The sequence below is a fragment of the Crocodylus porosus genome, unplaced genomic scaffold, assembly GCF_001723895.1.
Source record: "Crocodylus porosus isolate Cpor-Errol unplaced genomic scaffold, CroPor_comp1, whole genome shotgun sequence".
In the NCBI taxonomy this organism is placed as follows: domain Eukaryota; kingdom Metazoa; phylum Chordata; order Crocodylia; family Crocodylidae; genus Crocodylus; species Crocodylus porosus.
In genome coordinates this window covers 188,076,775-188,090,713 of record NW_017728886.1, presented here as the reverse complement: position 1 = coordinate 188,090,713, position 13,939 = coordinate 188,076,775, and the positions used below count along the sequence as shown (strand labels likewise).

General features: G+C 40.3%; 1 protein-coding gene across 1 annotated transcript in view; it reads right to left on the bottom strand.

Annotated features, from left to right (window-relative positions):
- The window catches only part of RBBP8 (RB binding protein 8, endonuclease), a 67,470-nt gene extending 54,506 nt beyond the window's left edge, over positions 1 to 12,964 (bottom strand). Inside the window, exons 1-3 of the mRNA XM_019546942.1 lie at positions 12,828 to 12,964; positions 9,557 to 9,770; positions 2,024 to 2,066 (exon numbers count right to left, since the gene is read on the bottom strand). Of these exons, the coding sequence (XP_019402487.1) occupies positions 2,024 to 2,066; positions 9,557 to 9,668 (155 nt within the window). The 5' untranslated portion in view covers positions 9,669 to 9,770; positions 12,828 to 12,964. The remainder of the gene's footprint in view (positions 1 to 2,023; positions 2,067 to 9,556; positions 9,771 to 12,827) is intronic.
- Positions 12,965 to 13,939: the final 975 nt, after the last annotated feature.

Below are 13,939 nucleotides of genomic sequence, written 5' to 3'. Positions count from 1 at the left end.
CTCGGGCGCTTTGTATCTCCATCTCAGCTTTGTCATCTTTTTTCTGGTTTCCCCATCCAAAACATCTACTAATAAAGTGATAATTTCCCTTATGCTGCTGCCCTTCCCTTCTTTAACTGGCACTACCACCTCCTCCTGGCTGTTTATTTAGGTCAGCATCTCAGACAGAGGATAGAAGCAAATACCATGCAGGAGCCTACCACCTTGGATGCCAGAGTGACACCAAATGGTCAAAAGGCAGAACAGTAAAACTTTCCAAAATGGCAGATTTGTGGGACAACATCCAGCTGAGTAGGAATCCTCAACAGCTCTGCCTTGAAAAGACAATGATAAATGGAATATACGAATGGGATGTGTTTAGCTGAAATATGCACACAGCATTGAGATCTAGAAGAGCTGTAAATGCTAATGAGGATAAACAAAAAGGGACCTGGAGAGGTTAGCAACATGAGACGGACAACATTGGAACCCAATGTTACTTTGGAAAATGAAGACTACTTCAGCTAGGAAAATATAAAAGGACAACCAGGCATGGAAGGAAGAAGCCTAAAAAGCAGTAATGCTGAAAGTGGACAGCAAGTTCACTTTGAACTTGCAGTACAATACAGCACACAAAAACAGGCAGTTTCAAGATATTTTACATAACAGGAAAGGGAAGAATTCATTACATTCTGCTTCGCTATACAACTGTCTTTGTTTCTCGGAGCCTCACTACCATAAAGACGGGCATGTTAGTAAAGCTGATAGAAAGATTATGGGGGCCTCCTGGAGTTACCAAGAGGAAATAAAGAATTTTTTTTAAGAGAGCATGGGAAAAGTTCATATCTATTTAAGTACAGGCATACCTCAGAGATAATGCGGGTTCGGTTCCAGACCACCGCAATAAAGAGAATATCGCAATAAAGCGAGTCACACGAATTTTTTGGTTTCCCAGTGCATATAAAAGTTATGTTTACATTATATTGTAGTCTATTAAGTGTGCGATAGCATTATGTCTAAAAAAACAATGTGCATACCTTAATTAAAAAGTACTTTATTGCTAAAAAATGCGAAGTGAGCAAATGCTGTTGGAAAAATGGCGCCGATAGACTTGCGGTTTTTTACCAATTGAAGGTTTGTGGCAACCCTGCCTCAAGCAATATCTGTGAAGCGCAATAAAGCGAAGCGCAATAAAACGAGGTATGCCTGTATTTGAAAGTTGCTACCTCAAAGAAGGCAGACAAATAATTTATGCCAAGTGTCACATCTAAAAAGAGTGTAGTGCTGCTGATTGGTCAGTATAATTTAGTTTTATAATGTATAATGTATTTAATGCAAGTAAGCTCTTTTTCAAATTGGAAAGAGAATTTACCATAAGTGTAATAATTATTTTTTATTTCTTTTACATAGCAGCTGAAATTTAATACTTTATAAACATTATGAAATTTTCATTGTGTAACTTTACAAATAAAACATTGCATTAACAGAATTCAGCACTGAATTTAATTTGACTTTTGAAACTAATAGAGAAACAAACATTTAAATTTTGTAAATGCGGTTCGTGATACTATGGCATATGTTAGTCCTCTAATCCAGGTTAAGAAATTAGCTAGCTTGATATGTATCTAATGAATCAGACTGAAAATAAAAAGTAAACAGCTGCTAACTAAAGATTTAAATGCGCTTTCACCCCTTCTATTCCTTTATAATGTACAGATGTGGCCACAGTTTAAAAGCTTTTCTTCTACTTATTTTTTGTACCTGATGAACATCCTTGATGGAAATCCTAGAAATACCCTAGATAAGATAGCAACACCAGATAATTAATCAGAGGTAGATGCGGAGTTCTAGTTCTAGAAACTGCAAGCAGTTTCGCATATTTATAAATGACTTCAGACTGGATACTCAGGCAAGTAGAGTTATAGCTACATCATCAGGCCTCCAAATCTCAACTAGCCATGCAGGAATCACAGTTTATTAACTGTATTAAAAAGTCTGCTCTAACAGAGTAGGTCTGCTTGTTGTAAGACGGGTGGGTACTTACAAGCATCTTTCCTTCTTCAGTTTGGATATTTTCAACTGTAAGCCTGAAAATTAAAAAGAGCATTATTGTACTTATTAACATAGTTATATAGCTAAGCTGCACTTTTGTTAATGAGAACTTCGATATTCATGCATAATATTTTTCTTGCACTTTTCCCCACTTCGGTTACAGGTAATTTGGAACTCATGCTACAGTCTGACCCTATGCTAAAGTCTGGCGTTGCGGTTTGCCAAATCCTACTTTGAAACGGCTTCAGAGCTTACATTTGTTATTACAGTGGTTTTTAGGCACATGGTAGCTATGACAGATTAAGATATACATGAGGTAATAGCTATTTAGTTTCATGACATTTTCTGGTATAAATCACTGTGGAAATATGCCTGCTTACTCCTGTAGAAAAAAAAAATCACCATCACTAACATGTGATGAACTTCCAAGATCAGGGCAGTATGTCCTACTGGTAAGAACCTACTAAAATTGCAATTTTCATTTATGAAATTGGGAGTGCCTGCAAAATCTGGAGGGACCCCCCCCCCAAAAAAAACCTTACTAAAAATCAAATGCTGGCTCCCCAGAGGAAGCCCACAGTCCTCGTGGCACTATGGCCTGGCCTCAGAACTGGCCAGAAGGAAAATGGGGAGGGAGGCTGCAGGCATGAAAGAGAGCTCATCTAGCTGCTGCCCCCCCTGCCTGCTGCTGATTGGCTGAGAAGGCTGCCTCTTGTGCAGCCCCATCCCTGTCCAACAATCAACAGTGAGGGGCAGGGCCGCATGACAGACAGCCTTCATAACCAATGAGAAACAAGGGGCAGGGCCACCAGAGCCCCTCAGCCAGTCAGACACTTGGGGAGCCCCACTGTAATCAGCCTACAAAAGTGGGTGCCAGCCACATGATCTCCTTGTGAAATTGGCTGGCCACCTTCTTGACACCATGTCTATTGGGTCTTATGCACCAAGTTGGAACACCTTTGGGCTGAGGACTGGAGAAACTATGAAGATCCCCCAATCTGATGGTTAGAAGTAGGAGCTCTTAATAAATAAGAATACATGGCTACCCCTTTAGAGAATTTTCTCTTTTGTGAAAAAAAAATGGACTTCATGTGTACTATCTTAAGAATATGGGTTCCTTGTGTAATAGTCATATAAATTATTTTCATGAACTTTGCACACATGGAACTATACACAGTACTATATAAGGCTGTGTAAAAAACCCCAACTTTATAACACACTGTATTTAAACTTCAGTTGTCTATTCATGTAATTGAATATAATCATAAAGGAAATGCACAAAGGAGCAATGTTAAAGGTTCAAAGTTCACAAGGGGGTGACTTTCCCCAACTTTACTGAGAGTCATCCTGCCAGATGCTTCTCAGCCAGAAACTTCCCAATAAAAAAACTCTTTAAGATGGTTGAAAAGATTATTCACAACCTCTTGACCCTTCCCTCTCACTCTTTCCCTATTCTGGGATCCCTACTCTGCAAAGAATATTGAGCTATCCAATTTAACTTGGAACAAAAAACATAAGAAATTGCTGGAAAGGAAATTTCCTCCCTGCAACTGAGCTTTCCTCAAACATACCACCAGAAATTATGAAAAGATCAATTTCACACATATTTGAAAGTCTTTTAACCTAACAAACCTATTATAACTTTACTTTCAAAAGTATTTTAATATTATAAACTCATGAAACTAAAGCCTCAGAAAAAAAAATTGACAGAGCACCAATACAACCAAAATACAAGCACAAAATAAAAACTGTCACTGGTTAGGGAAAGTGGAAGCTGGTCTCATCAACAAATCTCCACCCCCAGAACAGATGAACAAATAAAGTTATTTACTGATATAAATGCTGGTCTTTATTCTTGAAGACTCTTCAGGCTTCTACTTGGAAAGCAATAGTTAAGTCAAAGATTCAATGAATGCATACCGTGGACCGTTACAAGACAACTGCTTTGTGACAATGAGATAGAAAATACATAGAGACTACTTCAAAAGTTAGTTCTTGGGAAACAGGAAAGATTTCTTTTATCTCACAAACATTCAACACCTGAGAGACATTCTGTTCTGTCATGCAGATCAGCACAGAAAGAGGGTTTATTTTTTTAAAAGTGGTTACTATTCATCAACTCAATTAGGCACCTGCAATTAGAACCTCTACAAAGTGTGCTTTAATCCTGCTCCACACCCATCGGAAGGAATGAAGCTTCACAACAATGCGTCTCCTGTATGAACAGGTAGTCTGTTCAGCAAGTATTTAGGATTGTAACATTGGCAACCTGAGCCACCAATTGAAGAGGCAGGGCTCAAAAGGCAAAGTACTGTGCTACAAGTAACACTATCCCTTACTCACCTGAACTCAGTAGGAACTGAACTGGTGACTTAAAGGGTTTTAATTTTGTTCTTTTAATTCAAATGACTGCACTGAGAAGGCAGGAATCCAGTTTGTTACATTTATCCAAGAGTGTAGAATTACTACTGTTATCCATAATCTCTTCCTTTTTCCCTCCAGAGGATCAGGCAGCTTTGACCCACTAATTAATATGTTTACATCTGAATTTTTTTAAATGTTTTGTTTCCGGTCCTTAACATACAGCAAACTGCTGATTTAAAGTAACAATAATTACTGGAGTAAAAGAAACAAATGAAAGCACCTAATTTTCTACTCTAATGAGGGGACATTAGATCAGTTCAGTCATGAGCAGCTTCCCTCTGTCCAGATGCTTTCTTTTGGTACAGGTGTACAATTTGTAGGGAACCTAGTGTTGGGGTATTAACTTTAGCTTAGGGTTTAATTATTCTAAAATGCTACCATGTTAATGACCTGACGAATATTTTTAAGTCTGATTTTTAAAATCAATTGTCGATTTTAAAAATGTTGTTAATATAAATATGTAACATTTCATATGTAATGTTACAGGACCTGTAACTAGGTTTTAAGGAATTTTTAAATGTAGCAGGTTGATTTTTGGACCCATGTATTTCAATTTCAGTATAACACAGGATTCATTTATGGTTTAGCATCTAATTTCATTTTTTAAACAAATGGCAACAATAAAGAGAAATCAACAAAGCACTTAGAGGAGTTTGTTCAAATGTATGCCATATTTACATTAAAAGAGAGACTTAATTTTTACTATGTTTAATGGAATCTGAAACACATTTCTTTGCCTCCTTTTGGCAGTGGGTTTGGGAGGGTTCTATCTGATAAGATAAAGATTTAAGATTGCGTAATGGAGATATCTGTTCATAAAAAAACTGGACTGTGACCACACCTTTAGAACAGACCATGCTTAAACAGTGACCAAAAAGGAAAAGGTTGTACACCTTACTATAAATGCAGATACCTGGTAGCGCCTCTTTTAAATCTTAAAGTCAAGCTTTAATCACAAATACTGCTTCTGAAAAATGCCCACTCTTCTGTCTTCTCTCATTTACTAAAGGAGATGGGTAAATTTAAAGACATTTTGAAGATTGCTACACATCTTGAGCTAGTCAAGGTAAAAAGTTTACCTCTTATCATACCATGTAATTATTAAAATGATAGTCATAATAATCTATGAAAATGCCTAAATTTTGCAGGACAAATTCTTTTTAAAAAAAAAAAATCCATTACAGGAGATTTCAGAAATTAAAGTTCAATGTCCTAACCGGTCCCAGAATTTGATGTAGATTAGATGACAAGAACAGACCATAAATACTAAAAATAAAGATATAATATAATTATGAGTGTGAAGATGGTAGAGAATTTCTACATAATTTACTTTCTCAGCCACTTTCAACCTCCATCTCCACTATAATGATACTTCACTGAGAGAACTTCCTTTTATCATTCTACAGTAAAAGCTTTGTTATCCGGCACCCATGAAGAATGGGGGATGCTGGATAACAAAATATGTCAGTTAACTGAGCAGGCCCAACAGGCAACTTTACCTGTTCAGGCCACTGCCTCTCCCGCCATGTCCGGGGTGTCACTGTCCCTCCTGCCGCATTGCTACTCACTCTTTCCACCACATCGCTGCCCCTCCCATGGGCCCCAAGGGACAGGGAGTGGGGGCCCCATGCAAGCTGCTATGACCCGGGCCACGGGGGCTCAGTGAAATGGTAAGTGCCATGGTGGGCACTTCTGGTTTCACTTTTCCCTTACAAGCTGGCATGCCAGTTAATAAAGCATTGTAAGGTGCTGGATAGCGCAGCTTTTACCGTACTGCCATAAGCCTCAGCTTTTCCTTATCACTGTTTCCTGGTCTTCAAACAGATGAAGATGGCAGAATAACTTAAACTATTTCTTGTATCACTATACAAAAAAATTCTTTTGTGTTTGCTCATGGTGATACAGACATAGTTATATTGTCTAGAAACACCTTCAGATTTACTTTTATAGTTATGGTCAAATACCATGCTAATGAGGGACACAAGTTACAAATACACATCTAGAATAGTTATACTGCGTATACCAACTAACGATTAAATACGGTGTAAATACTGGTAGAATTGAGTCATTTCACAGACTATCATCAGATAATAAATTTCTACCTTGTGTGAAGTAGGTAAATATCAAGCACATCTTACAGATGTGAAACCAAGGTACAGAGAAATTTGACAACATTTTCACAGGTGGTAAGAGTTCACAAATTCTGCTAAATCAATGATGCTACAGGTGCAGCAGCTTTGCTAATTAGGCAACATGCAATTGTCCAAGGTGACTTGGACAAACTGTTCTCACTAGTGACTTTGAGAAGAGTAGCTTTGCAAAGGTAAATAAGTTGGCCAGGTGAAAAAAAATAATCGAAAGCTGAAAAAGCCACCTTTACCTTCTAATGACAAAGTATTAAAGTTGCAAGATTACTGAATTCAAGAATAGCTTTTTAGAGTTAGCATGACAAACCACAAGTTAGTGGGAAAATGTTTTTAAGCTCTCCAATTTATGCAATAATTCCTCACAAACAACATAAAGGTTTTCCAAAAATGCATCATTTGTATAAATTATGCTATTTTAACAGGTTACAAACTCCTGAATAGCAGGACTGCAAACAGACCTTCAACAAATGCAGCAATGTCAAGTAACACCTATAGTCAGTGTACAACCCAAGACCCAAAGTATTTCTTGAGCAAATACTCCATTTCCCCTAAATAACACCATGTTTTTGCTGACATCTAGATTTGAAACTCAAGAGTCAATTTTAATTCTTATTTATAGACTTCAGAAACCAGGAAACTCCAGGCAAGTCTGTGTTTGAACTTTTTAAAATATCCTCTTGTACCAAGTTCTATAGGAGGATCCCCACCTTTAAAAAAAAAAAAAAAAGTATCCTTCAGGCATGTCTTTTATGTTATCATGGAAGATCTAATTTTACCCAACTTTGTGGGACACATTGACAAAGGGCTAGGAATAAAAAAAGTCTGCCTAGTGGCAAAATTCTCTCACCCCACCCAACATACATTTTGGAAAGGATCTGCAAATATACAGAGTGCAAAAACTTTAGAATCACATGCTGAATGCCACAAAGAACTAGATAAAGAGTATTCAGCACTATTCCTAAATCTTAGGTCTTCTGTTTTTCAGGTTTTTGGTGTTCAGACATGCCACAGTTCATCAGATCCCACTACGCTGATGCTTCAGCATGTGCTCTGTTGGTGATCTCAACCCTACTGAAACCCAGATGAAGATCAAATTTAACTCACAAAATAAAAACAATTTAAAAATGAACACAACATTGCAGATTTTAAGGAAGTACTATAATATTATCTGATCTCTCATAGAATATGAACTAAGATATTAAAAATGTAAAACAAGCCAATATCAGTTGTTAAATCTTTTATTACCTTTTAACTAAACTACAGATTAACAGAAATCTGTGAATGCTTAGTCAAACACTCAAAGCTCAATGGTGTAAGTGGCTGATTGGACTCAAGTCTTCTACTAAATTCAGTGGCGGGAATGGAAACATCTGCACTCTTAAGTATTTGACAATGAAGGACTAACACTATAATTTTGAAGTCTTTTTGAGATTATTGTGGCTTCCTACAAGTACAAGAGTCTACATGCACACAGCCACTTGCAAGAGCAGGGACTAAATTAAGTCATAAGCACTTTTCTTTCAGAGCATTTTATACAATCTTTAACAAACAAAGATGCATTTGCTGAAGTTCAAATGAAATGATGCTTTAACCCCACTTGGAAAAAAAAAACCTCATCACATGAGTCAAGATTGTATGATGAGATCTTCAATTTCAGACCAAATATATAAAGAAAAAAATATGGACATTATGTAACAAAAATAAGTCATATGATGAATGTTTTAATTTCTCACCAATCAAAGAATGGAGAGGTACAGTGCCTAATAAGTTATAACCGTGGTGCGAGTAAAATGTGGACATCATAATATAATTCCAAAACAAAGAGCTTAAATAATGAATTTCATCGTGAACATTTAAAATAATAGAAATTAAAAAAAAACACTTTTTGCAGAAGAAGCCTTAAGTTATAATAGAATATAACAGACATTGCCACTTGGCTTGCCTTCAGCTGAGCTGAGAATGTGATGTGTACATCTATTTTACTATTTATATATATGTAGGGACAAAAAGATAGGGGGAAGAGAGAAAAAATAATTGGTTGCTATTTTACAGCAACTCTCAACTATGAAGTACTGAAGCATCTCCAAACCAATTACAGCTGCCAGATGAGGCTGCATTATGTTTCTTGGTTGATCTCAGCTCATGAAATATGATTTAACAGCTAAAGTTCCACTCCTGCAAGAATATTTATATTGCAAGCCCAAAAGGGATCTCTATGATCTAGTCCAATGGGGTTTTTGATTCCACAGATCACCCACAACCACTGTGCAGCCTCAAAGCTCAACTCCACCTGATCTTCATACATGCTGTAACCACTCTAGCAACCTCTGACTCTTCAAAGACCCCTACAACCCACCTCTCCTCCAACCTTGTGTAGTACCTCACAAACTCCCTCCCAACACCACATGGATCCCTAGAGCCTACCTCCCTCATGGTCTGCTTGCCATGCATGCTGCAGAGATATCTAAACTAGCTGTGTTCATGATAGCTCTGAAATAGAAGCAGAGTAGCCAGGTATGCATGATGTGTCTGAGCTAATCTGATCTCCTTTTCAGCAGGGTTATTTAGTGTGTCAGTAGTGCCACAGTAATGTGGTTTTGCTGTTTCCAGTTTAGGATACTGGGCTGTTCTTTACACATGGCAATGTCTGGGGAAGGCCAAACCCCTGAATCTCTCTGTATTTATCCCCACAGTACATCTTTGGTATCTCTACAACCTACTAATTGAAAAATACTGACCTAGTCCAACTTCCTAAGCAACCTGAATTTTACCAATTTGAGTGGTTTCATATTGGCTTAGTAGTCCATGGCAAGGATCTAATGGCAGTATTGGAACTTCAGCTTTAATAGTTTTCCTTTTAAAACAAGCGCAACTGACTGAAGTGACATTTTAAAACTAATAGTACTGACATTTACTAATTTTCAGAAAACACAACATCTGTTAAAACAGTTTACCTTGTACTTCTTTATCATGACATTCTTTCAGCCTGGACCAGAGTTCCTTGAAGAAATCACCAGCGGACTCAGCCGAGCAAGGGCTCCCACAGCTTCCTGCAGAAGCATTCATCTTCTCTTTTCTGTCCCTTATTTTTCACTTGTATCTGGTTCACTCCTTCCCTTGTAGTTTTATATTACATTGTTATGAAGCTGTTTTTGAAGAGCAGCATGCCTGTAATGACAGATTGACATCACTTACATTTGCATTTATCAGAGTATGACTTGCAGCCATGGATGAAGAACAAAGCCCACTGTCTGTCTTTGTCAAGGTGTGCTTATTTGCTGACAATCATTCATCCTGCAGTAGGGGTTAGTTCTAATTATCTTGCCAGAAGCCACACAATTATTTAAGAATAAAAATTATTTTGGAGAAAAAGAAAACAGAGCTCAAATTAAAATTAGACTTTAAGGATGTTTACTCTTTCCCCTATCTAAAACATATGTAATTCCTGCTTGCCAAAAATTCTGTATGCTTTCAACATTTTGCAATTTGGAAATAAAAGCTGGAAAGTTGCCAATTTGGCTAGTGAAATCATAAAGGCATGTGTGTGTGAGCGTGTAGGTATTTTTTATGTAAATAATTTTAAATATGGGCCTAAACTGCCCCCCCGCCCCATAAGGGCATTTAAAGGTTTCCATTGTACATTTTCTCTATGTTTTGTGTAGAAACAATCATATTCCTTATGAAAAAGAGAATAGGAGGCTGGTCTTCAAGCCTGCAGATCTCCCTGTAAAAGTTTACGAAGATCTCAGGGGATCCAACAGTGTCACGGAGCTCTTGTCTTCAGCACTGTCCTTTGTTTCCTTCAGAAATTACACATACATTACTCAGATAGATATTCTGGTATAGCTCTATGGTAGCTTTACATTCCTGATAGGCTCAATAAGACAGCAGAGTTCCTCAGGGATACTATAGATGAAACATGGTGCTGTGATTAAATTCTAGATCAGAACTTAGATTCAGGTTCAACTCCTGTACCTGCTACAAACACTGGAGGTATAATGTTAGAGAAGCCGCATTGTTTCTCTATCCTTCAAGTTTCCTGTGTGGATAATAATTCTTCCTTTGTCAAGTCTATTTAAACTGTAAGATCTTTGGGAATGGACTGGATTTTTACTATGTACCTGTGTTTATCTTTGACATAATTATGTAACGCAGATTAGAAATGAGAAAGAAAATAATCCAGCTAAATCCAGATAATATTATTGTCAAATGAGGATTCTGGCCAAGAATGCAGGAGACAGACATTTAGACCTGAGCTTCTCAGGTGAAAAGTAAGGCTTCTCCTCACATATCCAGCAAAGGCTAGGAGTAATCAACAGTATGTTAGGAAAGAAAAAAAAGTGTAATCTGAGTCCCAAATTCTACTTGCTCCAAATATCCAAAACGAATCATCACTCTCAGCACATAGTGCAAATATTCAAGATAAGATCACACACAGTGTCCCTTAAAGAAGACTGTACAGTTGCACTAATGCAGGAGAAACATAATCATATCAGACTACCAGGCTTCACGGCTGTGAAAAGAAGCTTGAAAAAAAAAAAAGTGAACCACATATAGAAAGACATGTTTGCAGACCACCTCCAGTAGAGGAAGAAGGAACCACTAGATCCAGGAAGGAAGCAGTTTGATGCCTTCCCACATCCCTAAATCAGAGAAGGCCCTACATCCCTAAATCAGAGTAGGATGTCTAGATACCTCACTGGACTTTGCAAGACTGGGATGGGTACCAGTGTTGTGTCATTATAGTACTGTCTGCTCCCACCCCGAGTACAGTTTGCTGTTGTGGTCCAACTCCCTCCAAAAGGATATAGATGAACTAATAAGAGTAGAGAACGGCAGCAAGGATGATCAGGGGTCTGGAAAGGCTTCCATATGAGGACAAGCTATGTAGGCTAAGCCTTTTCAGTTTAGAGAAATACATGACTGGAAAAGGGATATGATAGAGAACTATAAAATAATGGATGGTGTGAAGTAAGTAAAAGATTTACTAGCTCTCACAACAGCAGAACAAGGGGGATATATGAAAAAATGATTAGAAAGCAAGTTTAAAACAAACAAAGAAATTGCTTTTTTTTTTTTTTTTAACCCAGTGTCTAATTAGTTTCTGGAACTCGTTGCCACAAGATGTCATAACAGCTAACCATTTAACCAGATTCGGAAGAGCGCTGAACACACACGTACAGGGTAAGTTCATGAACTTGCATTAAACATAACAGGAGTATAGCCTACAAATGAGGGTTTTCTAGGCCTCTGAATGCTAGAAGCTGGTTCCTTTCTGCAGGCAGATCCGCAGAAAGGGGGCTGATCTGTCTGAATAAGCCCTGCATAAATACTGTTCCCTTTAGCATCCACTCTGCCACTGTGAGATGCAGGATACTGGCCTATGTAGCATCAAAATGAGCTCTCTCACACAGGAGTCCATATAGATCTTCATAAAATGACCATCTCTTTTTAAGCAAAGCAAACATCTACTTTTAGAAATGGTGTCACTCAATGTTTATAAATTCCAGAAATGGGTGTCTGTGTTAGTACTTTGTTGAAATGATCATGGTGGCTCCTTTACTTAGCCCTGTGGATACTGCTCAGCAGCTGTCCCCAAGCTTAGGAACAACTAGTGGGCTCTCAAGCACCCAAGACCTGCCAGGGGTTAAGACTGTCAGACTAGATGCATAGTATATAGTAGCAGTCAATGCTACTTAACTTTTTTGCCCTGTGGGCTGGCCGTTGGCCTGATCCTGCCATGTGGAGAGCCCGGGCACTGAGCGCCCATGCTCCAAGACGCCCACGTGTTTCCTAACTCCCAGGAGTAATCTTTGGGATTTTTTTAGTGCTAAAACAGGTAGCAGCCTCCAGCCAAGCCCTGCCAGCTTGCAGTCCACAGATCAACGCTCATGAGGAAGGCAGCGCGGACACACCTCGTCCAACCTTACGGACAAAGCCTATTAAAACAATCGCAGTTCTTTACCCGGCTTGTCCTGAAGAGTTGGGAGGCCAACGCGGGCCGCAGCGCCTACACGGCACAGGTCAAGCCATTAAGCCATGCAGCATCCCTAGCCCCGCGGGTGAAAGCATCTTTCCTGGGGGCCTGCTGCAGCTAGATACCCCCTGCCTAGCGAGGGGCTGCAGGGCCCGGCAGGGCGGGGTTCCCCCTGCCTGAGGGGCCCGCTTGGCCCCGCCCCCAACGGCGACCCCGCGCAGAGGGGAGGGGGGGGCATGTGCCGTTACCTGCCAGCGGCGGGTTGGTTCCGGCAGCTCCTCACACCGCCCGCTGGAAAGAGAAACTCAAGCTCGGCTCCTTCCCCGGCCCAGCCAATCAGCGCCGCGGGAGAATTCTCGCGAGACGTCCCGTTCTATGCTCGCGGGACTTTCCGTCAGGGGAGGGGGTGCAGCGCCTGGAGGGGATGTTTTCCTAGGGAGGGAGGGGAGGTTTGTTTTTTTTTTTTTCTGTTTTTTTGCATCAGTCCTGGAAGCACAATACCAGGTCAATGCATGGAGTGGATGGAGCACGCTCCGGTTCCACCACCCAATACCAAAAAGAATCTGCTCAATATAGACCTCCTATGGAGGACATATCAGAGACAAGTACCCTGGGGAGCTCGCCTACGTGGTCACGCTGCTTCCCCTGCCTGGGGGGGTGACAAGCAGCTGGACACACTGTGGGAGGGAGGGGAGGTGCGCGGCTATTAGTCCCGACCCCTCGGCTCTCTGGTTGGCTTCGGGAGAGCCAATCGTACCTGCTGCCCCCTGATGCTGCGCCGCTAGCTCCAGAGGCCGACGCGCGGGGGTGGCAGTGAGGGCGCGAGGCGGAGGGGGGCGGAGAGGGAGGGGTTTTGTCTCAAGCATGTGCAGCTGCCCGTGTCTTGTTTGCGGCAAACATGTGGGGACTAGCAGGGGGGATGAATTGGCAGTGGTGGTGCAGGACTTTGCCTTGCCTTCAGAGACACTCTGAAACCAGCCCAAAAAACAAAGGGGATGTTGGGGGGGTCTCTGCTGGCCTGACAAAACTCTGGCTCTGAGCAGGCTCCCCATAAGCAGGAAGTCGGCATGAAAAATCTACACTGACATGAATCACTCTCCATGGATCTGGCCCTTGTTTGGGTGCACACAGAAACAGTGGAAATCAGAATGATGGTTTCTGGCCTGCAGGCACCCCTCCATGACTTGGCATCTCATTTCAAAACCCAAGGGTAGAGGTGGAGATTCGTCCAAGGACATCAGGGATGGGCCTGAGCCTGGTTTAGCTACTTATCACCTCACACCACAAAGGATCTGGCAGTACTCCAGGGTGCCCTGACTCATGGGTGACTGGTGCCTCCTGAGTCTGGACGGGCATCTGC